Source organism: Canis aureus, chromosome X (genome assembly GCF_053574225.1).
Source record: "Canis aureus isolate CA01 chromosome X, VMU_Caureus_v.1.0, whole genome shotgun sequence".
In the NCBI taxonomy this organism is placed as follows: domain Eukaryota; kingdom Metazoa; phylum Chordata; class Mammalia; order Carnivora; family Canidae; genus Canis; species Canis aureus.
In genome coordinates this window covers 75,493,424-75,521,273 of record NC_135649.1, presented here as the reverse complement: position 1 = coordinate 75,521,273, position 27,850 = coordinate 75,493,424, and the positions used below count along the sequence as shown (strand labels likewise).

At 40.7% G+C, this 27,850-nt stretch overlaps 1 protein-coding gene across 9 annotated transcripts in view; it reads right to left on the bottom strand.

Annotated features, from left to right (window-relative positions):
- ARHGEF9 (Cdc42 guanine nucleotide exchange factor 9) overlaps positions 1-27,850 on the bottom strand; it is a 211,907-nt gene that overhangs the window by 34,521 nt on the left and 149,536 nt on the right. For all 9 annotated transcript variants that reach the window (XM_077889186.1, XM_077889192.1, XM_077889189.1 and 6 more), the window contains 3 exons: positions 22,849-22,978; positions 10,523-10,654; positions 1,114-1,357 (listed from right to left, as the gene is read on the bottom strand). In XM_077889186.1, the coding sequence (XP_077745312.1) occupies positions 1,114-1,357; positions 10,523-10,654; positions 22,849-22,978 (506 nt within the window). The remainder of the gene's footprint in view (positions 1-1,113; positions 1,358-10,522; positions 10,655-22,848; positions 22,979-27,850) is intronic.

The window sequence follows — 27,850 nt, the reverse complement described above, 5'->3', positions numbered from 1 at the left end:
GCCTGGCTGTTTGGTATTTTTATGCTGGAATGGCAGCACTGTGAGCAACAGACCAGATGATACTTTGTAAACCACAAAACTATAGTCTATGGCACCTAAATCCCAGTTAGAAAGCAGCATGAAAAATCTCTCTGCCAGTTATATACCCCCTGGCAAAGGGGAAAAACATTTTTAAAGCCAAAAAAATTATGGTTTAGTGTGATTCTGAATCATGCAAGTGATCATAGTTTTAGAGCCAGTTATATTTTCTGTAACTTATTTTTAAATGCTTTCATACAGAGAGCTGATATATACATGCACATTAATTTTAATCTATGTTCTAGGGACATTTAGTTAACATATGAAGTGTCTTAATCTGGCATACACACTCAAGAGGTGATTTGTTAACACATTAAACACTCAGAAGTCTTTGCTTCAAAAGCCACTACTCCCAGCAGTTCAGTCACTTTAATGCAGCCTAACACATGTTAAAAATGAATTTTCATTGGTAAAAATGAATGTTATTCAAGATGTGTACTAGCCACAAATGTACTAAATGCTCTTTAGCCCTCACCAGACCTGGGTATAAAATTCCAATGAGCCCTATAGCCTTTACCCTTCAGAAGGAAGCCTTAAACTCAAGATTGAAAACAGGTGGTATGTCCTATCCCTTAAAGGATTTTGTCACCAGACTCTAACAAGAAAGTTAGTTGAATTATGTTGCTATAATATCAGCAACTCTTCCTTGACTAACCTCTCTACAGAAGATACAGCCATGTATCTAAGAATAAAACTAGGACTCCACTGAGATTACAGAACAGGTTGTATGATTGCTTTTGTGTTTGTTTGTTAATAAATGTTTATATGTTTAGGAAAAATGATATTAAAGTTTGTTTCCAGTGTAATAGTCTTATCTAGTTATGAGGCTGTAAGGGAGGCCAAATTATAACTCTTACCTAACTCTGATTAGTAAAGACTATATCTGCCGAAAAGGGCCTAATAATAGGAAACCACCAAAGTGGATTAGGTCAGTTTGCACCAGAAATATTCCCCTCTGCTTCTAGAAAAATGAAGACTAATTCAAATCCTCTATGTTCTTCATAGCCATATTCTTTCTTCTCTTAGATCACTTACCAATTTTTTCATCTTCCTGTACCATTTTCCTCTCTTCTCTGAAAGCTCTGAGCCAGCGTATCTTCTCCTCCAGCTTTTTGGCAAAGAATAGATGTATCTCCTCAGTTTCCTTGTTGTGAAGCTTGAAGGCATTTTTCATGCTGACATTAAAATCATCATCTCTGCCATCTTCAATGTCAACTACCTCATATTTATCCATGTCAATGCGGCCTTTGTAGTACAGGATGTCTCTTCGGATCAGATCCTATGTAGGAAGGAAGAAAAGGCTTTTTTACTGTAGGGATGTGCAGAGTAGGTGCCATAAGAGTTGGCTCATGGGCTCAGCAAGACGCTAAGACTGCCATTGTTTTGGAGTACCAACAGAGGTTAGTTTGGTCAAATTTAGGCAGGTTAGCTTAGCAGTATGACATTGATAGGTTGGTTAACTAAATGCTCGTAGAGAAAGTCTTTGTCCTACATCCAAAGACCCTGTCTCAGACCCCAGCATCAATCTTTATATGTGTTTGTAAGATACATATATGGGAAAAAGGAAGCAGTAAGCCACACAATCATTGCTAGCATGGGCCTTTTCTTTTCCAAAATATTTGCAAGACTTCTAGAAGGATGAAATAAGCTGGGTGTTTGCCTAGAGTGTACTTGGGAATTTAAGCAGGCTAGTGAGACCTACATATCATAGTGGAGATGAGTGGTAAGAGTATTAAGATGGCCACAGGCTGCTGGCTAGGAATGGTTATATTGAAAGAGCTGAACACTTAGCACTCTAGGGAACTTTGGAGAAGGCCTAGTCTGATAGGAGAAATAGGTGTAGGAGTTAAAAGACTTGACTTTAAAAGTTAAAAGACTTGAATGAATCTCACAAATCTTATTGCATGAGAAAAATAAAAGTTGTAGTTGGATATACAAATATACAAACAGTATAGGCCAGATAGGCAATATACAAACAATATATTGCCTATCTTCTATCATTGCTGTTTTACTCTCTGGTATACAGAATTGGATTAATACTAACTCTCAGTCCATGAGACACTCATCACTAGTCCACACAAGGTACTCTTATTTCTCTATTTATTTACTTACTTATTTTTAATACTATATTAAGCTTGGTGAACCTGCCACCCAATTTAAAAGGTATCATGCTGAACAGACATTTCTCCAAAGAAGACATTCAAAATGGCCAACAGACACATGAGAAAATACTCCACATCACTTGGCATCAGAGAAATACAAATCAAAACCACAATGAGATACCACTTCACACCAGTCAGAAGGCTAAAATGAACAAACAACAAATGTTGGCGAGGATGCAGAGAAAGGGGAACACTCTTACACTGCTGGTAGGAACACAAGCTGGTACACCTACTCTGGAAAACAGTATTGAAGTTCCTCAAAAAGTTAAAAATAGAGCTACCCTATGACCCAGCAATTGCACTGCTAGGTAATTACCCAAAGGATACAAACACAGTGATCTGAAGGGGCACCTGCACCCCTATGTTTATCGCAGTAATGCCCACAATAGCCAAACTATGGAAAGAGCCCTGACGTCCATGGACAGTTGAATGGATAAAGAATGGATAAAGAATGGACTATTAACCATCAAAAAAGAAATTTCACCATTTGCAATGATGTGGATGGAACCAGAGGGTATTATGCTAGGCAAAATAAGTCAATCAGAGAAAGACAATTATATGATTTCACTCATGTGGAATTTAAGAAACAAAACAGATGATCATTGAAGAAAGGAGGAAAAAAGCAAATAAGATGAAATCAGAGAGGGAGACAAACCATCAAAGACTAAGTATAGGAAACAATTTGAGGGTTGGTAGAGGGGAGGTGGGTGGGAAGATGGGGTAAGTAGGTGATAGGCATTAAGGAGGGCATATGATGTATTGAGCACTGGGTGTTTTTTTAAAATATTTTTATTTATTTATTTATTTATGAGAGACACAAAGAGAGAGGCAGAGACATAGGCTGAAGGAAAAGCAGGCTCCCTATAGAGAGCCTAATGTGGGACTCAATCCCAGGACCCTGGGATCAGGCCCTGAGCTGAAGGCAGATGCTCAATCACTGAGCCACCCAGGCATCCCAGCACTGGGTGTTATATGCAACCGATGAATCACTGAATTCTACCTCTGAAACTAATATTATACTGTTGGTTGAATTTAAATAAAATAAAAAATTTTAAACAATTTAAAAAAATAAAAGCTATGATGCCACAGCAACCTTAAATTCCATGCTCATCACTCCTCTGGTTTCTTTTCTATACAGCTTTATCTCATCTATATCTATTCCACTTATATGAGTTTAAAAAACCTACAAAGAAATGCCACATAATGTTTAGGGATGCATACATATGTACAGAAATTATACCAAAAATATGACAATGACACATGCCAAATTCAAGAGCATACAGAGATGAGAATGGGAAAATGGAAGGAAGGAAAAGGAAGGGAAGGAGCAGAGAGTGAGAAGAGGAAGAATGTATTTGTAATAAATTATTTCTTATGTTGGATAATAAGTACATAGGTGCCCATTGTATTATTTTTTGTATCTTTTTGAATGTCAAATAAAAAAAAGGAAAACCAGAGGGATGGATGAAATGACCTGTGAACTTGTGGAATATAAGGTCTGATAGGTAGCTATCTCTCAGAATGGTCTTCCAGTCCCTCCTCCTCTTAGCACTGTCGTTGACTCCTTCCTGAGAGCACATTGTAGAGAGCAAAGTGGAGTCTCTCGTGTCAAGCAGGAGCCTGTGTCAAGCAATTGCACAAGTTAAAGGTACTGCAATTATGAGATATTGCTGGGACCAGCATCAGCTGACACCCCAGAACTGATAATAAGCAGAACCAGAGGAGGTATGCAGGGGCCCTAGACCAATTGAATCCCTTTAAAAGGGGGAGGATTTTGGTAGCAAACTGTCAGACTCCTCAGATATAACCTCTATGTAAGTCTGACCACTTCAAAAATGCAACTGCCACTGAAAGCTCTGATTGATCTCTGAACAGAACTGAGATTCTTCCCTACTTGAACATAATAAGCAGTAAGTGCTGAGAGCTGACCTGGATTGGACTGAGGTCTTATCTCAACTGCATACCCATAGACTAACTTTGAGTTTGGTTCATTAACTTCCTATACTCCTTCTGTTATCCTGTCATGTGGTTTGTCTTATGTCCTGCTCTGTGTGCTGTGTAAGAAGCCAAGTTTAATCATATGGCGAAATATCATTGAGTTTGGAATCCTGAACCTGCTTTATAATTGTGATTAACTTAGCTTTATGATTGAATAAAGCTGACATTGTGGAAAGATTCAACTCATGTGTATACCTTCATAGCATGCTCATGACACACATCTACTGTTGGGACCTGTGGTATGGCTGAGACTGGCCAAGAAGGTCCCATGAGCCACATCCTAATAGATGTCTTCTACTAGCCAAATTATTCTGACCAACTCTACCTCCCTTCTGCTTATATTTGGCCTTTTAGACAATTTCACAGAATCAGAAATGTTCACTAATTTTTATTAACATTATACAGTTTGGTTAAACTATTCCCATTCTGCTGAATTGCCTTGCATGCGTCTGTTCTCAGCTGCAGGCTACTTGCAAAGAATTTGCCTTTGTAAACCTAACTCCTCACACTGGTAAACTGAGCTTTTTGGTATGTCTGGGGAAGGCTGTCTTTAAGAATTTCCAACATTGCTCTATCAATCTCAAACCTCCAGGTTGTGAAATACAGGTGTTGTGGAATTAAACCTCTACATTATGCTTTTCCTTCCATAATAATTATGCATATAAGTAGGTTGTGAGTACAGATGGGTTCTGATCTTTTGGGTGCCCCTGGCATCAAGTTCACAGGAGAGAAAAAGGTCAACTCTATAGAGTAAGCCAATGTTTCTCCAAGCCTGATTCAGAGCCTAGGTTCCTTTTAGCATGCTCGAAATGGACAAGCTCAATCCTGGCCAAAAGGATGGGGTAGTTCCCATGCACTGACTTCCACAATCCTCAGGAATACTTTGAGATATATGCATAAAAAGTGGGCCTTGTCAGTCTAACTACAAAATCAGGACAAGCAAAGGAGAATGGATTGATGTGATCTAGTTTGATCTCATAAAGGCCTGAAACTGGACTTAAAATACTTAATACAAATACACAGAGAACTGGGAAGCCAGGTCTGGATCACATAGCTAATAGGTGGATGCCCATCTAACTAGAATAGGCAGCCTTAACCTCCCACTATTCCTAACTTCAGCTTATGAGACAGAGAAACAGAAAGGCTCCATAGAAATCTGTTTTTTTTTATTTCTTTTCCTGCTTCTATTCTTGCTAGGAACTGCACCCCCACCTCACTTTATACATATGTCTTATAATGCAAGCAGCATATGTCCTCCTTATAAGGGACTGGACTTAATGGTTTTTCTAGAATAGGTAATATCTAAGGAGAGATCAGGTGAGAATGACTAGACAAAGCTATCATGTGCGTATTCTGCACAATAGTAGCTAGGTATCTCAATGCCAAGATCCCCTGGCTCCAAGGAATAATACCTAGGCCCTCATCTTTGTTCAAACTAGTACCTAGAAGACTATGGGGACACATATACCAGACTATCATCCTCAAAACCCCCCCAGACCTTTTTTTAATCCCCCCAACCTTGAACTAAGATGAGACTCCCTCCTTTCCTTTCTGAGTTTCCCAGACACTGTCTGTATCTGCTCTCTCTGTATTTTCAGTAAACTCTGCTTTCACCTCCTGCAGGCTCACATTTTATTTCTATCCTTCATGAAGCCAAGAATGCTCTTGATGGTCCTGCAGGACCCCCTTTGGGTCCTTGAACCCAGCCTGCCAGCATTACCTGTAGCTTCTTTTGACTCTAAGTTGGTGTATTATAATCATTGTCAGCCTTCAAAACCTTTTTGAACAGTAGGTTCAAAACTACTACAGTAGGTTCAAAAGTGGTACTAACTAGTTTCCAAAAACTGGAAAGGATATACATGATCTTAGAGCTAAATTAAAAGCATCAACTGAAACTCCTATTGTTTCTTTAGATATTTAAGGATAACAAGAAACTTGAGAGAATTCTGCCTCTGTGGTAGGGGAACAGGACTAGAGAAATATATCATTAAGGTTCTTCCTTTGCCTACTCTTTCTAGCTCTCCAGAGGGTTGAATGTGAGTTTTCAGGTACCAGATTGGTTATAAAGCCAAGTTTAGGGATGTGATAGAATAGGAATGATTAAGAATGACCTACTGTTCAAAAAACCCCATCAGAAATGGTAGCTAAGGCCACAAAGCAGCATGCAACATGCACAGAAAGAGTGTGAGTTATACAAACTCCTAGCTGCTTAACCTACCAGCTGTGGTCTTGGGCAAGCCATTTTATCTCTCTGAACCTCAATTTTCTCGACTATGAAACTAGACAAGTAATCCTTACCTTGTAAAATGGTTATAAAGCTCAAATCTAAACATGCAGTTTCCAAGTCATGAGGCCAGCCTTATCTGATAAATGTGGTGCTGAGCTTTCTTGGTCCCAGACTAATTTTTTGTAGGCTTTTAAAACTCCTTTAATGAACCTAAAAATCTCACTGCCTCCTTTAGTACATTTAAACTTTCAAAATAAGTTAAATATTGTGACAAAAATAAATCAAAGCAAAAGTAACTGAATATTTTAAAATTTACATAGCTAGTTCTATGTCCTTGGAAATTCCATATACCTTTTCAGGGAGGCAGTGGTCACACATCTATACTTAGGCTCACACTAATATGTTCTCTACGCCTCAACAATGCTTTCTATTCCAATCATTCTAGCCTTCAAAGTCAAATTTACACATTCTTCCTCCTCAAAGAAGTCTTTCCTGACTGCATCTTCTACCTCAAGTCATTGCAGTTTCCCTTTTCTGAATGCTAGCACTGATAATGAAGACCATTACACAATTTATACTCAGTCACCACACTGCTGAGTTACATTAGTTCTGTTTCACAGCTTATAGTCTATCTTCAGTCTACTGAAGCTGTGCCCAGTAGTGCACCTTCCTTGCTCCTGCCTTACTCTGGGGCTGTCCAGGGAAAGACAGCTGGCAAAGCCTCAGAAGTTTCTCTGCTCAGCTTCTGCACATGGCAATGGGACAAAGTCCTCTAGAGCCCTGGTTGCCTGAGGTCCTTTTAGGACCAAGCTGCCCAAATGCCACTTGGTAATGGTGGTCTAAGTGCTTTCATAGGGACACGGTGAATAGGTACTCACCACAGATGCTATTTAGGTCATCACAAGTTCCCTGCATACATGGGTTAGTTTCTAATAGCATGCTAACCTTCTTCCTTTTTTCTTCCATTCACCCAATTTGGAGGATATTAAGGGAACTAGTGCTTCTCCAGAAGGTCCCTAGCAGTCTGCAGACAAGCACTGAGCCTAGCCAGGGATCCAGCAAGGAGCCTACTCCAGTTTCTGACATTGCATAATTCAAACATCTGGGAGATAATTGAATTTGGCCTTACTGGGTAGTCATGGGGTTTATTATTATTTTTATTTTTTTTATTGGAGTTCGATTTGCCAACATATAGTATAACACCCAGTGCTCATCCCATCAAGTGACCCCTCAGTGCCCGTCACCCAGTCACCCCATCCCCCCACCCACCTACCCTTCCACTACTCCTTATTCATTTCCCAGAGTTAGGAATCTGTCATGTTAAAGGGGAAAAGAGAGAAAATGAGTGGGAAATATCAGAGAAGGTGACAGAACATGAGAGTCAGTTATTAAGACACTGTAAAACATTCTGTATAAATGACAGATGCTGCAATCTGGGGGAATGTAACTCTTAAGGACTGCAGCCTGTCTCACTCCCTAGTCAGTAAAGTCTTTCCTCTTTATTTTTTTTAAGATTTGTTTATTTATTTATGATAGACATACAGAGAAAGAGAGGCAGAGACACAGGACGAGGGAGAAGCAGGCTCCATGCCGGGAGCCCGATGCGGGACTCGATCCCGGGACTCCAGGATTGCGCCCTGGGCCAAAGGCAGGCGCCAAACTGCTGAGCCACCCAGGGATCCCCAAGTCTTTCCTCTTTAAAGAGGCGCCCTAGTTACTGCCCACTCCTAGCCTTGAGCACCATGAGTTTTCTCTCCAGAGCCTGAGAAAGGCACATGGGGCTAGGACTGGGCTTATGTTTCTCATTGTTGCATTCCAGCATCTAGAGTACCTTCATAATAACAAAATAATAAGAGGACGTCCGGGTGGCTCAGCAGTTGAGCATCTGCCTTTGGCTCAGGGCGTGATCCCTGGGTTCTGGGATCGAATCCAGCATTGAGCTCCCTGCAGGGAGCCTGCTTCTCCCTCTGCCTATGTCTCTGCCTTCTCTGTGTCCCTCATGAATAAAATAAACAAAAAAATAATAACAGCAACAACAATGGCAACAGTTGACTCTTAGCATTTATCATATGCTAGGCACTATTCCAAATGCTTTGGATTTCTGCCCACCCAGCTTTATTGAGGTATAATTGACAAATAAAGATTATATATATTTAAAGCATATGTGATATTTGATATATGTATACATTGTGAAATCATCACCACAATCAAGATAATTAGCATATATATCATCTCACACGGTTACTTATTTTTGTGATGAGAACACTTAAGTTCTAATTTCTTAGCAAATTTCAAGTATACAATACAGTATTGTTAGCTATTGGCATCATATTGTGCATTTGCTCTCCAAAACTTATTCATTTTGCATAATGAAAAGTTTTCACCCTTTAACCAATATCTCTCCATTTCCCCAAATCCCCACCAGTCCTTGGAAACCACCATTCTATTCTTTGCCTTTATGACTTCAACTGATTTAGATTCCACAAGAAAGTGAAATCATATGGTATTTGCCTTTCTCTTTTATTTTATTTAGCATAATGTCCTCCAGGTTCATCCATATTGTCACAAATGACAGGAGCTACTCTTTTTTTTAAGGCTGAATAATATTCCACAGTGTGTGTATGTCTGTGTGTGCATGAATGTATGTGTTGTGTGTCACATTTTCTTTATGCATTCATCCCTTGGCAGCTAAATGCTTTGCATTTATTAACTTAAATAATCTTCCCAACAATCCTACAAGGTAGGTACCTTTATAATCCCATTTTATGAGGAATTATAGACATAGAACACTTAAGAATCTTACTCAGGAAGAAAAGCTATCAAATGGTTGAGTTGGGCTTTGAATCCAGACTATCTGGCTCTAAAATCTGTGCTTGTTTAACCACTGTATATACTGTCTCCCAATAAAGATTTGCTGAATGAATGAATAGTAACACCAAATATACAGCAATAAAATCCATTGCTAACATTTACTAAGTACTTACTGTGTGCCAGGCACTGCAACTGTATTGTTTCATTTAACTCTCACAACCTCTCTTCTATGTAGATACCATTATGATTTCCATTTTGCAAATGAGATGATTTTAGACACAGAAAATTTCCCCACGGTCACATAGCTCATGGAAAAAAAGGTAATTGGTGGCCTTTTGTCTGGCCCTAGAAGCCATGCTCTTAACACTATACTTCACTGTTTCCCACTACTTAAGGTATTCCTCCTCAAAGCCTCCAGAAATAAATTCTATCATCAGCCTGATTTGGTACTGAGGAAAATAAGGACATGACCTTGACCTTAAAAAAACTGGTTCAAGGTTAGAGATAGTAGAGTCTAGGACTCAGATGTTCTGGTTTCAAATCCCCATCTCTTTTCTGCTCCATCCCCAATCTCTGTTGCTATTGTTGCATTTCTGAGTCCCAAATGGTACATCCTCCAAGTCTGGGCCATTAATGCAAGAAAAAATGGCACAAAAGCCCAAAGTTCCTGGAATAGGAGAAGTTTTCTCTCCAGCATTATTATACTCTATTTAGTTCCTGATCCTCCCAGAATACAATTAAACCAACATAAATAACTAGTAGTTGTGACACATAGGACAACAGAGTATGTCTAGACTGGTATAATTAAAAACAAAGGATACAGGGAAAAAGCTGTTTGGGACAACTTCAGAGCTGTAGAAACATTAGTGGGTGACTGAGGAGAGAGGAAAGGGGATCTCCACTCTTCCTCAGAAAAAAAGGAAAGGAAAAAAATCATCTCAGGAAGAAAATAACAAAACACATACATAACTAAAATAACAGGGCAATGAGATGCATAGTAGAGACAGCCTTCGTGGGAGACAAGAAGAAAGAGAACAAAGAGTCTTATTCTAGATTTTTTTAAAAGAAAATTGACAAAGAGGGAAATCAGCAAAAGTTTAAGAATGGATCACAAAATTAGAAGCCACTGGCATCTTTTCCCATCTACTATAATAACTACCTCATTGGGAATTGGGAATGATGGAGAGGGAGGGGCTGATGTTCCTGAGGTGCCCATCTCCCTCAGGAAAGAAGAGTTTGGGGTTACCTTCTTGCAGAGGACCATCTGGTGGTCAAACAGGAAGAAGACCCGCTGCTGGTTACGGCCATAGGGCTGGTAGATCCAGGCCATTTCCCCAGTGTAGATCAGCTCCGAGCTCCTGTCTAGGATGTCCTCACCCTAGGAAGAACATGTGATAGTGAGAGGCAGCCAGGCAGAAGGGATTGCCCTGTCACCTGCCTGGAAGCACCTAAAGCTGGGTATATACTGGGGCGGGAGGAGTACAGAAAAGGCCAGGTGGGGAAAGAAGGATAGAGAGGACTCCTTGGAATCCTTAAAAGGCTCTGTGAGCTGGAAAGACTCATGGTCTTGTTTACTCTCAGGCCAAATGAACCCTACCAGCACCAAGGCTAATTCTGGTTCTATGAGGTTCATTCTTATATTCATTCTCATTCTCTCTCTCTCTCTCTCCCCCTTCCTCACTTTTCTCTATGATTTTTCTCTTTCTGTATCAGTCCTTCATCCCATATCTCATCTCTTAGTCCCTTTTTTATACCTGAAGAGTAAACCCAAGCAAATAATAGAAGTCTCTCAGCTCCCCAAATGAGTAAAAAGGGGGACAGGGGAGAGCAAGAAGGAGATAATGATTGAGGGAGAAAAAGAGAATATATTCACTCTCTTGAATTTTTTCTTCTCATCTCAGTTCACTAAAATATATTGATTAAATAGGAAACTTCACAACTACATGATTCTTTGGTCTGTAATTCATAGCCTGAGACTACTTCCTCTCCTTGCTACATAGTCAGACAGAAAAAAGGACGAACATATCTGACTAGCTAATTCAATTCTACAGAGTTACCAAGGCCTCCTTTTCACAGTAACTCTGCTAGGTCACAGATATGTGGGAATGTATGTCATATGCCGAGCCAGACTTGGCCCCTGTTCTCAAGGAGCTTATGGTTAGTGGAGGAAACTAATGTAGGTGTGCACAAAATTCATGGAACAGGAGGCAAACCACACCAAAGCTCTGGGCACAGGGCTGTGTGTTCCAGAATCTATATGAAGATAGAGATAAAAATCAGTGGTCTAAGACTCAGGAGAATTAAAATTAGCACCTATGGGGTGCCTGGGTGGCTCAGTCAGTTGAGCATCTGACTCCTAATTTTGGCTCAGATCATGTTCTCAGGCTGTAAGACTGGGTCCCGTGTTGTGAGTCTGCTTGAGATTCTCTCTCTCCCTCTGCCACCCCTCTCCTCCTCTCTAAAAAATATATTAGCACCTATATGCATGAGACATTGTGCTATATACTTTCACTCTATCTCTTCTGAGACACACAAGAATACTGGGAGGTAGATAGTCTTACTCTCATTTTATAGCGCAAGGTAGAGAGATGTCAAATGATCAGCTAAGATCATCCAGCTCATTATATTGATATCCATAACAAAGACCCAATTCTGTGGCTCCAGAAAGTATACTCACTCTTGCCACTACATTATGTTGTCTCTAGGCTAGTCGGTCCCTTCCTTTCTCTGGGTCTCAGTTTTTCCAGATGTTATTTTAATTTTAAATTTTTTTATTGGAGTTCAATTTGCCAGCATATAGCATAACATCCAGGACTCATCCAGTCAAGTGCCCCCCTTGTTGCCCATCACCCAGTATCCCCAACCTCCCACTCACTTCCCCTTCCACCTACCCCTTGTTCATTTCCCAGAGTTAGGTGACTCTCAGGTTTTGTCACCCTCACTGATATTTTCACTCATTTTCTCTCCTTTCCCTTTATTCCCTTTAACTAATTTTTATATTCCCCAAATGAATGAGACCATATAATGTTTGTCCTTTTCTGACTGGGTTATTTCACTCAGCAATATACCCGCCAGGCCCTTCAACATCGAAGGAAATAGTGGATATTTGAAGTTTCTAATGGCTGAGTAATACTCCATTGTATACATATACCATCTTCATTATCCATTCATCTTTCGATGGACACTGAGACTCCTTCCACAGTTTGACTATTGTGGACATTGCTGCTATAAACATTGGGGTGCAGGTGTCCCGGTGCTTCACTGCATCTGTATCTTTTGGATAAATCCCCAGCAGTGCAATTGCTGGGTCGTAGGGCAGATCTATTTTTAACTCTGTGAGGAATCTCCACACAGTTTTCCAGAGTGGCTGCACCAATTCACATTCCCACCAACAGTGCAAGAGGGTTCCCCTTTTTCTGCATCCTCTCCAACATTTGTGGTTTCCTGCCTTGTTAATTTTCCCCATTCTCACTGGTGTGAGGTGGTATCTCATTGTGGTTTTGATCTGTATTTCCCTGATGGCAAGTGATGAGGAGCATTTTCTCATGTGTGTGTTGGCCATGTCTATGTCTCCCTCTGTGAGATTTCTGTTCATGTCTTTTGCCCATTTCAGGATTGGATTGTTTCTTTCTTAGCTGTTGAGTTTAGTAAGTTCTTTATAGATCTTGGAAACTAGCCCTTTATCTGATACGTCATTTGCAAATATCTTCTCCAATTCTGTAGGTTGTCTTTTAGTTTTGTTGACTGTTTCTTCTGCTGTGCAGAGGCTTTTTATCTTGATGAAGTCCCAATAATTCATTTTTGCCTTTGTTTCTCTTGCCTTCATGGATGTCTCTTGCAAGAAGTTGCTGTGGCCAAGTTCAAAAGGTGTTGCCTGTGCTCTCCTCTAGGATTTTGATGGAATCTTGTCTCACATTTAGATCTTTCATCCATTTTGAGTTTATCTTTGTATATGGTATAAGACAATGGTCAAGTTTCATTCTTCTACATGTAGCTGTCCAGTTTTCCCAGCACCATTTATTGAAGAGACTGCCCTATTTCCAGTGGATAGTCTTTCCTGCTTTGTCAAATACTAGTTGACCATAAAGTTGAGGGTCCACTTCTGGATTCTCTATTCTGCTCCATTGATCAATGTGTCTGATTTTGTGCCAGTAACACAATGTCTTCATGACCACAGCTTTGTAGTACAACAAGAAATCTGGCACTGTAATGCCCCCAGCTCTGGTTTTCTTTTTAAATATCCCCCTGGCTATTCAGGGTCTTTTCTGATTCCACAAAATCTTAAGGTGATTCGTTCCAACTCTCTGAAGAAAGTACATGGTATTTTGGTAGGAATTGCATTAAATGTGTAAATTGCCCTGAGTAGCATAAACATTTTCACAATATTAATTCTTCCAATCCATGAGCATGGAATATTTTTCCATCTCTTTGTGTCTTCCTAAATCTCTTTCAGAGGTGTTCTGCAGTTTTTAGGGTATAGATCCTTAACTTCTTTGGTTAGGTTTATTCCTGGCGTTCTTATGCTTTTTGGTGCAATTGTAAATGGGATTGACTCCTTAATTTCTGTTTCTTCAGTCTCATTCTTAGTGTATAGAAAAGCTACTGATTTCTGGGCATTGATTTTGTATCCTGCCAAACTGCTGAATTGCTGTATGAGTTCTAGCAATCTTGGGGTGGAGACTTTTGTTTTTTGTTTTTGTTTTTGTTTTTTCTTTTGGGTTTTCTAAGTACAGTATCATGTCATCTGCAAAGAGGTAGAATTTGACTTCTTCTTTGCCAATTTGAATGTCTTTTATTTCTTTTTGTTGCCTGATTGCTGAGGCTAGGATTTCTAGTACTATGTTGAATAGCAGTGGGGAGAGTAGACATCCCTATCTTGATCCTGATCTAGGGGAAAGGCTCCCAGTGTTTCCCCATTGAGAATGATATTTGCTGTGGGCTTTTCATAGATGGCTTTTAAGATGCTGAGGAATGTTCCCTCTATCCCTACACTCTGAAGAGTTTTAATCAGGAATGGATGCTGTCTTTTGTCAAAAGCTTTCTCTGCATCTATTGAGAGGATCATATGGTTCTTGTTTTTTCTCTTGCTGATATGATCAATCACATTGATTGCTTTACAAGTGTTGAACCAGCCTTGCATCCCGGGGATATTTCCCACATGGGCATGATGAATAATCTTCTTAACATACTGTTGGATCCTATTGGCTAGTGTTTGTTGAGAATTTTTGCATCTGTGTTCATCAGAGATACTGGTCTATAATTCTCCTTTTTGGTGGGGTCTTTGGTTTTGCAATGAAGGTGATGCTGGCCTCATAGAACCAGTTTGGAAGTACTCCATCTCTTTCTATCTTTCTGAACAGCTTTAGTAGAATAGGTATGATTTCTTCTTTAAACGTTTGAAACAATTCCCCTGGGAAGCCATCTGGCCCTGTACTTTTGTGTCTTGGAGTTTTTTGATGACTGCTTCAATTTCCTCCCTGATTATTGGCCTGTTCAGATTTTCTATTTCTTCCAGTTCCAGTTTTGGTAGTTTGTGGTTTTCCAGAAATGCGTCTATTTCTTCTAGATTGCCTAATTTATTGGCGTATAGCTGCTCATTATAAGTTTTTAAGATTGTTTGTATTTCCTTGGTATTGATGGTGATCTCTCCTTTCTCATTTATGATTTTATTAATTTGAGTCTTTTCTGTCTTCCTTTTAATAATTCTGGCTAATGGTTTATCTATCTTATTAATTCTTTCAAAGAACCAACTGCTGGTTTTCTTAATCTGTTCCACAGTTCTTCTGGTCTCTATTTCATGGAGTTCTGCTCAAATCTTTATTAACTCTTCTTCTGCTGGGTGTAGGATCTATTTGCTCTTTTTTTCCCCCGTCCTTTAGGTGCAAGTTTAGCTTTTGTATTTGAGTTCTTTCCAGTTTTTTGATGCTTGTATTGTGATGTATTTCTCCCTCAGGACTGCTTTGCTGTATGCCACAGATTTTGAACAGTTGTATCTTCATTCTCATTAGTTTACATGAGTCTTTTTAATTCTTCCCTAATTTCCTGGTCTACCCTTTCGTCTTTGAGCAGGATGGTCCTTAACCCCCACGTGTTTGAAATTCTTCCAAACTTCTTCTTCTGATTGAATTCTACTTTCAAAGCATATGGTCTGAAAACATGCAGGGGACCATCCCAATATTTGGTATTGGTTTAGAGCTGATTTGTGACCCAGTATGTGGTCTATTCTGGAGAAAGTTCCATATGCACTTGAGAAGAATGTGTATTCAGTTGCATTTGGATGTAAAGTTCTGTAATATATGTGAAATCCATCTGGTCCAGTGTATCATTTAAAGCTCTTGTTTCTTTGAAGATGTTGTGCTTAGAAGTCCTGTCAATTGTAGAAAGTACTATATTCAAGTCACCAAGTAGAAGTGTATTATTATCTAAGTATGTCTTATTAATTGATTGATATCCTTGGCAACTCCCACATTCGGGGCATAAATATTGATGATTGTTAGGTCCTCTTGTTAGATAGATCATTTAAGTATTATATAGTGTCCCTCTTCATCTCTTACTACAGTCTTTGGGATAAACTTTAATTTATCTGGTATAAGGATGGCTACCCCTGCTTTCTTTTGAGGACCATTTGAAGGGTAAATTGTTCTCCAACCTTTTATTTTCAGGCTGTAGGTGTCCTTATGTCTAAAATGAGTCTCTTGTAGACAGCAAATAGATGGGTCTTGATTTTTTATCCAGTCTGAAACCCTACACCTTTTGATGGGATCATAAAGCCCATTCACGTTCAGAGTTACTATTGAAAGATATGAGTTTAGTGTCATCATGATACCTATTCAGTCCCTGTTTTTGTGGATTGTTTCCTTGGACTTCTTCTTTCTTTTACAGGGTCCACCTTAATATTTCTTGCAGAGCCGGTTTGGTGGTCACATATTCTTGCAGTTTCTGCCTATCTTGGAAGTTCTTTATCTCTCCTATTCTGAATGAGAGCCTTGCTGGATAAAGTATTTTTGGCTGCATGTTCTTCTCATATAGGACCCTGAATATATCCTGCCAGCCCTTTCTGGCCTGCCTGGTCTGTGTGGAGAGGTCTGCTGTTATTCTGATACTTCTCCCCATAAATGTTAGGGATCTCTTGTCTCTTGCTGCTTTAAGGATCTTCTCTTTATCTTTGGAATTTACAAATTTCACTATTAAATGTCGAGGTGTTGAGCGGTTTTTATTGATGTTGGGGGGGGGGGGGTCTAGCTCCTGGATTTGAATGCCTGTTTTCCTTCCCAAGTTAGGGAAGTTCTCAGCTACAGTTTGTTCAAATACAGTTTCTGGACCTCTGTCCCTTTCGGCACCCTCAGGAACCCCAATTAAATGCAGATTTTTCCTTCTCAGGCTGTCCTTTATTTCCCTTATCCTATCCTCATGATCTTTTAATTGTTTTTCTCTTTTTTCCTTAGTTTCCTTCCTTGCTATCAACTTGTATTCTATGTCACTCACTCCTTCTTCTACCTCATTAACCCTCATCGTTAGGACCTCCCATTTGGATTGTATCTCATTTAGTTGATTTTTAATATCGGCCTAATTAGATCTAAATTCTGCAGTCATGAAGTCTCTTGAATCCATTTTGCTTTTTTCTAGTGCCACCAGTAGCTTTATAATAGTGCTTCTGAATTGGCTTTCTGACATTGAAGTGAAATCCAAATTTTGTAACTCTGTGGGAGAGAGTACTGTTTCTGATTCTTTCTTTTGTGGTGTTTCCTTCTAGTCATTTTGCTTAGTGTAGAATGGTGAAAAACAAGTTGTACTGGAAAAAGGAGAAAAAGACAGAAAAAAGGGGAAAAAAGAAGAAAGGGGGGAACAAATAGAAAACAAGAAACAAGGGGGGGTATCCTCTGATTCTATATACTGTAAATCCCTTGATTTCCCCTGGAACTTTCCTGCACTGCTTGGTCAATAACTTGCTTTTATCCTGTCCTTCTAGCTGGTGCTCTGGGGGTGGGGCCTGCTGTGTTGATTCTCAGGTGTGTGTAGCTGGGGGAGCTGCCCAGCCCCCTGCCAGGGGCAGGGCTCAGTGGGAGCTGTTTTTCCTGTGAGTCCCCTGCTCAGTCCCAGGTACAAGTTGACACTAGGAGGAACAACAGTGGTGGCGGCCAGCTCTCCAACTCTAGAGTCAGCTCCCATAGCAACTACCAGAGCTGTCAGTCCGCAGGGGCCTGGATGCTTCGGGGGCAGGGAGCGCCGATCTGCACAGGTAGGGGCTGCTCGGCAGCAGGAGCGCCCTTGCTGTCCTGTGTCCTCCTGCTCTCTGCCTGTCCCGGGGGGAGCACCGGATCCTGGGTTGTGTCCCCGGCACCCTGGGCTCTGGGGCCTGCACCACTGTAATCGTCCTCTGGGGGGCCGGCAGCCCCCTCCATGTAGCTGCCGCCTGAGCTGCCACCTGAGCTGCTCCCGGGCCCTGCCGGGTGTGGGCTCCAGCCCTTTAGGGTGCTAGGCCCGCACTGTGTGGTATGCTCTCCCCTGGGCACAGTTCCACTGTTAGTGCCCCTGGGAGCCTGAGGGCATCCCTGCCTCTCCTGGGATCCTGCCTGAGCTCCCTATAGGTGCCTTTCCATCCGGGAAGATTTGTAAAGCTCCTGCTTCTCCAGGCCTGGGCTTTCCTGTCCTGGGGGCACCTGCCCCCAGCCTTAGCCCGGATCCTCATGGGGCCCCTCCCCCTTGGATGCGTTTTTATTTCTTTATTTTTTTTCCGTCTTCCTACTTTGATAGAAGCGCAAATTCTTCTCACTGTAGCATTCCAGCTGTTCTCTCTTTAAATCTCAGACCGAATTCATAGGTTTTCAGGATGATTTGAAAGTTATCTAGGAAAGTTGGTGGGAACAGGTGACTTGGGGACCCTACTCTTCCACCATCTTGCCTCTACCAAACTTTTCCAGTTTTTCCAGATGTTAAATGTGGTATATGAGGATGATCTCCAAGGTCCTAGCCCTGATACTCCATGTTAATATCTCGGCCTTGTACCCAAAAGTTTCAAGTCAAGATGAGAGATGGAGATCCCTGCATCTTCCTAGAAATAATCACAACAGCCTAGACATGGCAATGGGCCAAAGAGAGGGGTAGCTGGAAATGGCATTCTTGAGAATACCACTTTTTGCAGTCTATGGGGTGAGAAGGAAAAGGGGAGCTCAGTAGAAATATTTTTTTAATAATATAACCTCAAAAAGAAAGCTCAGAGATACTACTGTGACTTCAGACTCCATTTCAGGGGTACCTTGGAACTTGAGTAACCATTCATTCCTGCGGGGCCCACATACTAACACAGAACTTCTGGGAGCGTAAGCTCTCAGGGTGAGGAATTTGTGTGGGCTTTCCTGTTAGACGCATGGGAAGCTGAGAATGGTACCAGTCTGCCATGTCCCACCCTGAGGCAGGACAGAAATATGTGCCACAGTCCATTTTGAATATGTATAAAGTGAATAAAAGCCATAAAAACAGGCCAATGCCAAAGAAACTTGGCTTTTAGGATAACTTTTAAAGTTATAACCACTGTACCAGTCAGGAACATTCTTATTTTAAGTACTTGGCACACATAACTCCACTAAGAAGGGAAGGAATAGAGGAAGGGGAAGGGGAAAGGGAAGGGGAAGAAGGAAGGGAAGGGAAGGGAAGGGAAGGGAAGGGAAGGGAAGGGAAGGGAAGGAAGGGAAGGGAAGGGAAGGGAAGGTACTTTAGCTCTTAAATAGATGCTTTTGCAGGTTTTTGGGTATTACACAAGCAGGCTGTTATGGGAGGGGTACCACCACAATCATATATAGTCAAATTCTTAAACATGAGGAGCAAATTTGGGCTCCTGATAAAAATCTCCAGGGGAAAAAAAGGTTAAAAGGAAGCTGCCAGGTATATAGTCCTTATCCCTTTCTTTCAAGTGGATCTAATGAGTGTGAAGGGCAGCAATGTGATAGCTCAATCAAACATCAGCATCAGAGAAATTAGAAATGTAAATTTCCCTGAAATTATAGTCCATGGGAACAGGCTCTTCTCCCTATTGTTCCACTAAGATGCTCTAATGTATTGATTATTACTTAGAGGTGTGGGTGATACTTTCACTCATCCATGTATTTTTTTAGGAATCCTAGGAGGTAGGACAGAGGAGGTACTTCATGAAGTCCAGTCCTCATAGGGGGGCAGGGAACAGGGATGATAACTGGAGTTGAAAAAAAAATCCCTGAATATTTATGGAATTAATTGAGGCATGGTCAGGTCTGAATATAATACAAGGCTTCCTACTCTCTAGCAAGATGTTCTGAATTATTGAGTAGGTACCAATTACCTGTATGCTATCAACCCTCAACCATCTTTCACAATTCCTTTTCAAAGGAGATTAAGCTCTGAAGATTTCCCCTATGATTCTTCTTTTTAGTTTGACAAATTAAGCTTAAATTATTATGTAGATGCTTTGAAAACCACCGTATTTGTTCAAACATCTAGGGGAGGGAAAGAAATCATTTTTCTTGATTTGCAAGGCTTGTCCAAAGCAGCCCTCAGCAAGCCAGAAGGACCTCTCTCTGCTTGTGCAACTACTTGGACAGGTAGAACATACAGAGAACCTATACCAGGGAACCAGTGAGGTTTGGCCACTTACGTCAATAGCTAGCAAGCCATGGAGTGGACATATCCTATTGCCTTCTGGGGGGTGGTCCTCTAGCATTCAACAACCTCTAGTCATACTAGGATTTGGATATTCCCCCAAAGGAAGTCTTGCTGCCTTGCTTAGATATGGACTTTACTGCCTTTACTGCCAAAACAAGTCCCTGTAGTATCACAAAGAAAAGAAAATGGGCTGTGGGAAGCAGAAGGTTTAAAGAAGATGTTGTGCAGCAGTGAAAAGAATACCACAGAGAGAACCTGGAAATCAGATTAAAATTTTAGCTTTATGGTCTTGGTAAGGAATAAACTTCTCAGACTTTCACTATCATTATAATGAGTATGTGTGTGTGTACGTGCGCACACGTGCATGCAGGTGTATACATGCACATTTGCATGACCATGGCCAGAATTGTTGATGGGAAGTGTAGTCCCTTAAAAGCCCTGGTGACTGACATTCTAGAAGTCTTGAAGACTAGATATGACAAACATGACACTTTAGGTTTGTCCTCTGAAATGTACCCATCAGGATTCGCTGGAGAAAAGCTTCCAAGAAGACAACTCTTCTAGAGCTAGTAAGTTCCACAGTGACCCCAGAGTCTGAAAAAGGAACCATGAGGAATTTTTCTTCTTACCAAACTAGACAAAGAAGGGCTTCACCAAGCAGCAAGGTGTCAGAGTTGTACATATGGGCTTGGTTGAGATTAGAAGACCAATCAATCATGCTAACAAAGGAGGCAGAGAGTAACTGTTCTCCCATCAATCCTGGCTCAAAATTTCCTTTTTGTTTCCTACCTCCCCATGTCCAGAAAAACATACTTGAAATTCCGTTTTAGGTGCTGAGTCTTTAAATCATAGTTCAGTGCTTTCGAGTTTGGTATTAATGAGACTCCCTGGATAGGCCAAGGAATTTCAAAGTTGTTGGTCCTCTATGACTCCAGCTTCAATGACTGGAAGCCCAGAGGATATAGAGGAATTAGAAGATCTAGGCATTGAGAAGAGGAAAGATGTTCCAGGGAATATGAAGACAACTACTGCTGGGTACCTCCTTTTACAGAGAACCCTGCAGGGGTAGAGAGAAAGGGGCCTGCTAATCAGCCACAATTTCAGAGTGCCTTAGAATTGATGGGCTTGCTAGAGGTGATTTGGTCTAGCCTTCTGCTTCTGATCAGGCAACTAGCCAAAGTAAGCCAGACACAAGGGAAGGAGGAACCATGATTCCCTAATAAGTTTGGGCCAGTGTTGGTTTCCTCTTATGAGCAACAGAATCTCTTAATATAGATGCATTCTTCTCTCTTCATCTCAAACAATCACTGCTGTTTTCTTATGGGGACATTATCCTTCAAATAAGACTAAAAAGTATAGCAAAAACTCAGAATTTTGGTCTTTTCCAGTCATTTACATTAAGAAAGATTAGAAGTAGTAGAAACAAGGAAAGATGATTTTTTTCTAGATTTTGGTAAAATAGCTGTTTGCAAGAATGGTGCTGGGCATCCCAGGTGGCTCAGCGGTTTAGTGCCGCCTTTGGCCCAGGGCTTGATCCTGGGGATCCGGGATCAAATCCCACATTGGGCTCCCTGCGTGGAGCCTGCTTCTCCCTATGCCTGTGTTTCTGCCTCTCTCTCTCTCTCTCTCTCTCTCTCTCTCTGTCTCTCATGAATAAATAAATAAAATCTTTAAAAGAAGAATGGTGCTTAATCTTTTTAGAATGTGCTAAACTGGGATGCGCAGGTGGTTTAGGGGTTGAGCATCTGCCTTTGGCTCAGGTTGTGATCCCAGATAGAGTCCTGCATCAGTCCCCCAAAGTGAGCCTGCTTCTCCCTCTGCCTATGTCTCTGTCTCTCTCTGTGTGTGTCTCTCATGAATAAATAAATACAATCTTAAAAAAAGAATGTGCTAAACTGCTTGAAATATTAGGGAGATACTACCTCTCAATCACAGGGAATGATACCTAAGTTGAGATAAGTGAAATAGAGAACTGGCTCAACTTCTACACTGTGACTATGAAGCTTAAAAGTTGCCATACTCTCCCTGGTAGCATGATCAGCCTTTCTCATCTTGGTTATGTTAGCCTGTACACTGTCAGATTTCACTATGTGGGTCTGAGAGATAAATGTGAAATACTGTGACCCCTGCTTCTCTTGGTGGGCACAAGAAACAAATGCTAAATGGTGTACTCAACACATATACCTGTGGGGCCTTGTAATTCACAGCTATTTCTATCGAACAGAAACCCAAGAACCTCAACAGAGTAGTGGCATTACAGAAGCAATAGCTATATTTATTTGTTAGGTTGTATATATCCTCTGCAAGTGAGTATCTTAGGAAAGGAACACTTTAGTGACTTTACTCACTAAACACTTTCTGAGTTCAGAGAAGTCATGACTGTTTCCAATGAAATAGGAGGCTGTCAGGAATTATTTTTATAAGCAGATGATAAAAAGCAGAATTTAGTCTTTTGATTAGGAAGGAGTGATGACTTTGACCTCAAGTGTGCAAGCTTGGGTAGACCTAGTAAATGTGTCAGGGTAATCTTACCAATGTAAAAAGAAGTATGTTGGTTGGCCTGCACCATAGAACCAACTTTATATTCTGTGTCTGGGAGTGAATTAGTATATACTATTTCTTATTCAAGTGTTCATCTAATGGTGATAAAACTCCAGGAATGGAAAGAGGCTTGAAAGTCTATTGAGTCAATCCATTTTTTTCCTGGCATCATCCAGAGAGATGAACCTTTTTTTTTAATGAAGTGTTGCCTCAAAGATTTCTCTAACCTTCTTAGAAAGCTATTCAAGTACACAATGCCTCCCATTAGTAGAAAGTTTTGCCTTGGCTCTAATCTACATCCTTTCTGCTGCTCTTTCAGTTCAATTTTTGGCTAAGATGTGATATTCTAGCTAAGTTATTCAGACTTCCCAGTACCCCTGTTGGTAAGGATCCTACCTCCCAGTCTAGGACAGATGCCTGCCACTGGGCAATCTTATCAATATTCTCCAAACGCCGCTTGCGTTCATTGATCTGCTGAGTCACATTTCTCATGACAGCCAGAGCAGCTGCCACATATCTGTAGTCACTGTGAAGACACAAAAGTACAAGTTGGATGAATCAATATGTTAGAAAAACAATGTGTTGGATGCCAACCATAGCATCCATTCTTCTCTTCCTACATAGTAACAGAGCCCTGATTTTCAGGTGTAACCCATACCACATGGAGTAAAAGATTATATTTCCTATCTTCCTTTACATTAAGGAATGCCTATGTGATTATGTGCCTATGTGACATGTAAATAGAAATTTTGAGCAGAGATTTTCAGAAACCTCCTTTAAGGAAGGTAGCATATGCTTCTTTGGCCCTTACTCAATCCTGATGCCTGGAACGTAGATGTAATGGTTGAAATTCTAGCAGCCATCTTGGACCATAAGAAAAAGGTCCCTACTCCTTGGGATAGGATAACAGAAAATTGGAAGGAGCCCAACTCTCTGATGACCATAGAACTACTATAGCAGATATAGACTGCCCAACTACAGACTTTTTTTCATGTGAAATGGAAATAGACCCTTATGTTTTTTTATAGCATTATTTTTGCGTCCAATCTGATACAACCAGCCAGTAATCAAGAAGGGAACCTTCTACATGGCATGGTCCAGAGCCTTACCATGCCTTCTACCATTTATTTCTAGATAACTCTGCCCAAAGTCACTGTGAAATAATATCCACTCCTTATCTCCAGTATGATATAGAGATAGGATATAATACAGTGGTTAAGAACAGATTCTGGATCCACACTCTTTGGGCTCAAACCCTAGTTTTGTCACTGATTAGTGGCCTTGGGTAAGTCTCACTGATTCTCTCAATGACTCAGTTTCTTCATATGTGAAATGAGGAAAATTATAGGAGGTTTGTTGAGGGTATAATCATCCACATAAACTGTTTTACTCTTGGCCTATAGTAAATGTTAGTAGTATTATCAATACAAATCAAACATTTCTCTAGTATAGACACCACATAGTTTGCCTCTCAAAACATCTAGTCCCGGAAGTGCAAATTTTAGGCAGTTTCCTGGGACTTTGGATTCCCTACTTGTTGAAGGTTATACCATCTTCCTCAGTTTTTTCTGCTTATCTGATCTGATTTCCAATCAAATGGTTCCTCTGAAAGGCAGATTAAAAGTGAGATCCCAGTCATTTAGTGGAGCTACAATAGACCAAGAGGCCAAGAGAATGAATTATGATTCATTCTTAACTAACCTTTCCTTAGAAAAGTTGAACAGGCTTAGTGGTTAGTAAATTGGTCACTGTCCCAGCATGAATTAGAAAGAAGAAAGGATGAAAAAAAAAAGATAAATGGCAACTGTCTTTTTCTTTCCTAATACATTGAAGTATAGTTTTGTTGACCAATCATAGGGACAGGGAAGTTAGTTCTAACTGACAGGTCAGACACCATGTAGCACCTCCTCTTAGTTGGCCTCCTTGTGTTCTCTAAACACTTGCCAGATCAGTCTTCAAATATAACTAAATTTTATCACCTCCAGTGACACTCACTATATATCCTAACAATTTTATTCTGTCTCGAGACAACTTTGTTTAAAAAAACCTCTTATTTATTTATTCTGATTTATTTATTCTTAGCCTTAATAAATGTTAGCTATTACAAGTTTTTCTTCTGGATCCAACTTCTGACTTATGTTGAACTCATGGTTGACTAATGCTTCCTAAGTCTCTTTAAAATTTGCTGTCTAGATGCAGTGAAAAGCCAAGACACCTGCACCCCAATGTTTATAGCAGCAATGTCCACAATAGCCAAACTGTGGAAGGAGCCTTGGTGTCCATCAAAAGATGAATGTATAAAGAAGATGTGGTATATGTATACAATGGAATATTACTCAGCCTTTAGAAACAACGAATACCCACCATTTGCTTCAACATGGATGGAACTGGAGGGTATTATGCTGAGTGAAGTAAGTCAATTGAAGAAGGACAATCATTATATGGCTTCACTCTTTTGGGGAATATAAAAAATAGTGAAAGGGAATAAAGGGGAAAGGAGAGAAAATGAGTGGGAAATATCAGTGAGGGTGACAGAATAGGAGACTCCTAACTCTGGGAAACGAACAAGGGGTAGTGGAAAGGGAGGTGGGCAGGGGGATGGGGTGACTGGGTGATGGGCACTGAGGGGGGCACTTGACAGGATGAGCACTGGGTGTTATGCTATATGTTGGCAAATCGAACTCCAATAAAAACATGTACAAAAAAAAAGGGTGGGTGAGAGAAGTGAATAGTTGTGGTCTCACCTAAACCCTGCTCAGAGCCCCCAGGCCTTCAGATGGGGTCTGAGCCCAGCCCCTTGATAAGATCTACTGAGCCAAGACTGTCTTGTTCCAGATATGTCAGCTACCCTCCTTCTCAGATAGAGTCTTCCTTCCTGTCAGCTTAAGAAAGGTTGGAAGGTAGGGTGGGGACACAGCACCCTTCTGTAAGCAAAGGCAGTATTATTATCCATTTATTATTCTCCATCCATCTAATCTTCTCCCTTAGACGCCACTCTGACTGCTTGCATTTCAGACTTACTTGTCCGAACATCTATCTAAGCCTTCAGAATGGCAGCAGCCTCTAAATGACTTCAAATCCAAGCTACTCTGACATGCATCGCAGGAGCTGTCATCTTAATATAGCTCCCTGAGGCCTGTCAAAAGAGGTGCCCCATGGCCTGGAGGACAGGTATTCATGTATCCTGCTAATGCCTGAACCACTCTCTCAGGTCTCTGGAGCCCAGGTGGTAGAAAGAGAGGGCACCAGGGACCCAGAGCACAAGAAGACCTTGAGGCAGCAGTTCCAATCACAGCATGAAGGACCACAGAGATGGCAAATCACAGGTAGATATCCTATCTTACCGGCTCCAACTAAACCCAATAAAGTCCTGGGGTTGCTTTAGCTTAAGAAAATCACATAGTGATAGGATTAGCACTAGGTGTTATAAACAACTGATGAATTATTGAAAACTATATCTGAAAGTAATAATGTACTATATGTTGGTAAATTGAATTTAAATTTTAAAAAAAGAAACACATAGTTTTGGGCTATGCTTTGAAAATGGTCTTTCTGGGGCTCTTAAAAGCAATTATATAATATATAATTTACCTATTAATATAATCAGCCCACAAGTATGATTTTTAGAGCCTCCTGCTAGGTTCCATGAATAGATACTCAGGAGTAGGTGAGAGATGAGCTGTAATATAAAAAAAAATTGAGAACCATTCTTTGGATATCCTGATTTAAAAACCATTGATCAGAAGGTTGCTACTCTGAGATTTAGGTATAATCGTGATCACTTCTGGTCACTTAGCACCATGAAGTATAACCGTGGAGGTCATTTAGGCTCACGACATCATGGGCTGGCAGAACTGGAAGAGGCCTTACAGACTGGTTAGTACAATGGTTCATAAACCTTCTTGGGCATGAAAATTCCCTGGATGGCTTTTTACAAAGCTAGGTTCACAGGCCACTGTCCACACTTTGCATCCCTGCTTTGTCACACAGACTTGCTTTCTGCGTCTCAGTCTTTCTAGCCATAAAATGAGGAAGTCTGACTCAAAGACTTTCCTTTAAGGGCTTTCCATTTTAAGTGCCATAAATATTTTCCATCTTTGTTTTTAAAATATTCTATTTTTAGTGGAAGTTCTTCATTGTCCTATTAGATCTCACAAGAAACTGTATCCTTAGAAAATTTGGGGCTCAGTTCTAGCAATGGTCTGTATTAAGTCTTCTTTTAAAAAAAAGATTTTATTTAGAGATCCCTGGATGGCTCCGTGGTTTAGCACCTGCCTTCAGTCCAGGATGTGATCCTGAAGTCCCAGGATTGAGTCCCACATCAGGTTCCCTGCATGGAGCCTGCTTCTCCCTCTACCTATGTTTCTGCCTCTCTCTCTATGTGTGTCTCTAATGAACAAATAAAAATAAAATCATTTTTAAAAAGATTTTATTTACTTATTTGGCAGAGAGAGTGTTCACAAGCAAGGGGAGTGGCAGGCAGAGGGAGAAGGAGAAGCAGGCTCAGGGAGCCTGATGTAGGGCTCGATCCCAGGGTTCTGGGATCATGACTTGAGCTGAAGGCAGACGCTTCACCACTGAATCACCACTCAGGTGCCCCTGTATTAAGTCTTCTAAAATAACATTTAGTCGCCTCCAAATTTCATGTCCAATGAGTATGCCCAGCATTGCCCAGACTCAGAGAGGAGGGAACAGAATCCCCTTTTGTGGGGCCTTCACTACCTGCCTCCTTCATACCCAACACAGCATGGCAGGCAGAGCTACCACTGGTGGTATTACACAAAAGGAGAATCAAGTGCTACCACATTTGGATTCAAATCAGAAATTTGCCCAAGGCTCTGGAACTACTGAAGCACATAACCATGATTTGCTAAAGAAACAGCATCAACTTAAAAATGAACTCAGGGATTGGCCTTGAGATTAGCATAAACAAAACAAACTGGCTAATACAATTGGCCTTACACAACTAGGTATGGAAGTCAGCTCTGAGGAAACCAGACAATGGAGCCAAGTGAAAGTAGGAAGTGGGCCTAATGAGAATTAGGCAGAAAGCTTAAGGGAAACTGGACAAAGGTCTTCTTTCTTCTTGGAAGGTTCAATCAGGAAGAGAGCTGAACTAGTAAGTCTAAGATCAGGGATTTAATACTAATTAAAGAAGGCTATAAAAATGATGAGGGAAATAGAGGCAGAACTCTCTGTGTCTCTCATGAATAAATAAATAAAAATCTTTAAAAAAATAAAAATGATGAGGGTTCTAGCTCATAAAGTAAAGCATGTGAAAGAGTGGGAGGTGGTTCACTTATTGTTGGAGATGATTCTCAGTATATGCCTTACTGGTAGACTCATTTCCTGGTAGATCATTTCCATTCAGAGAGAGATAACCTTCTTGACCATTTTT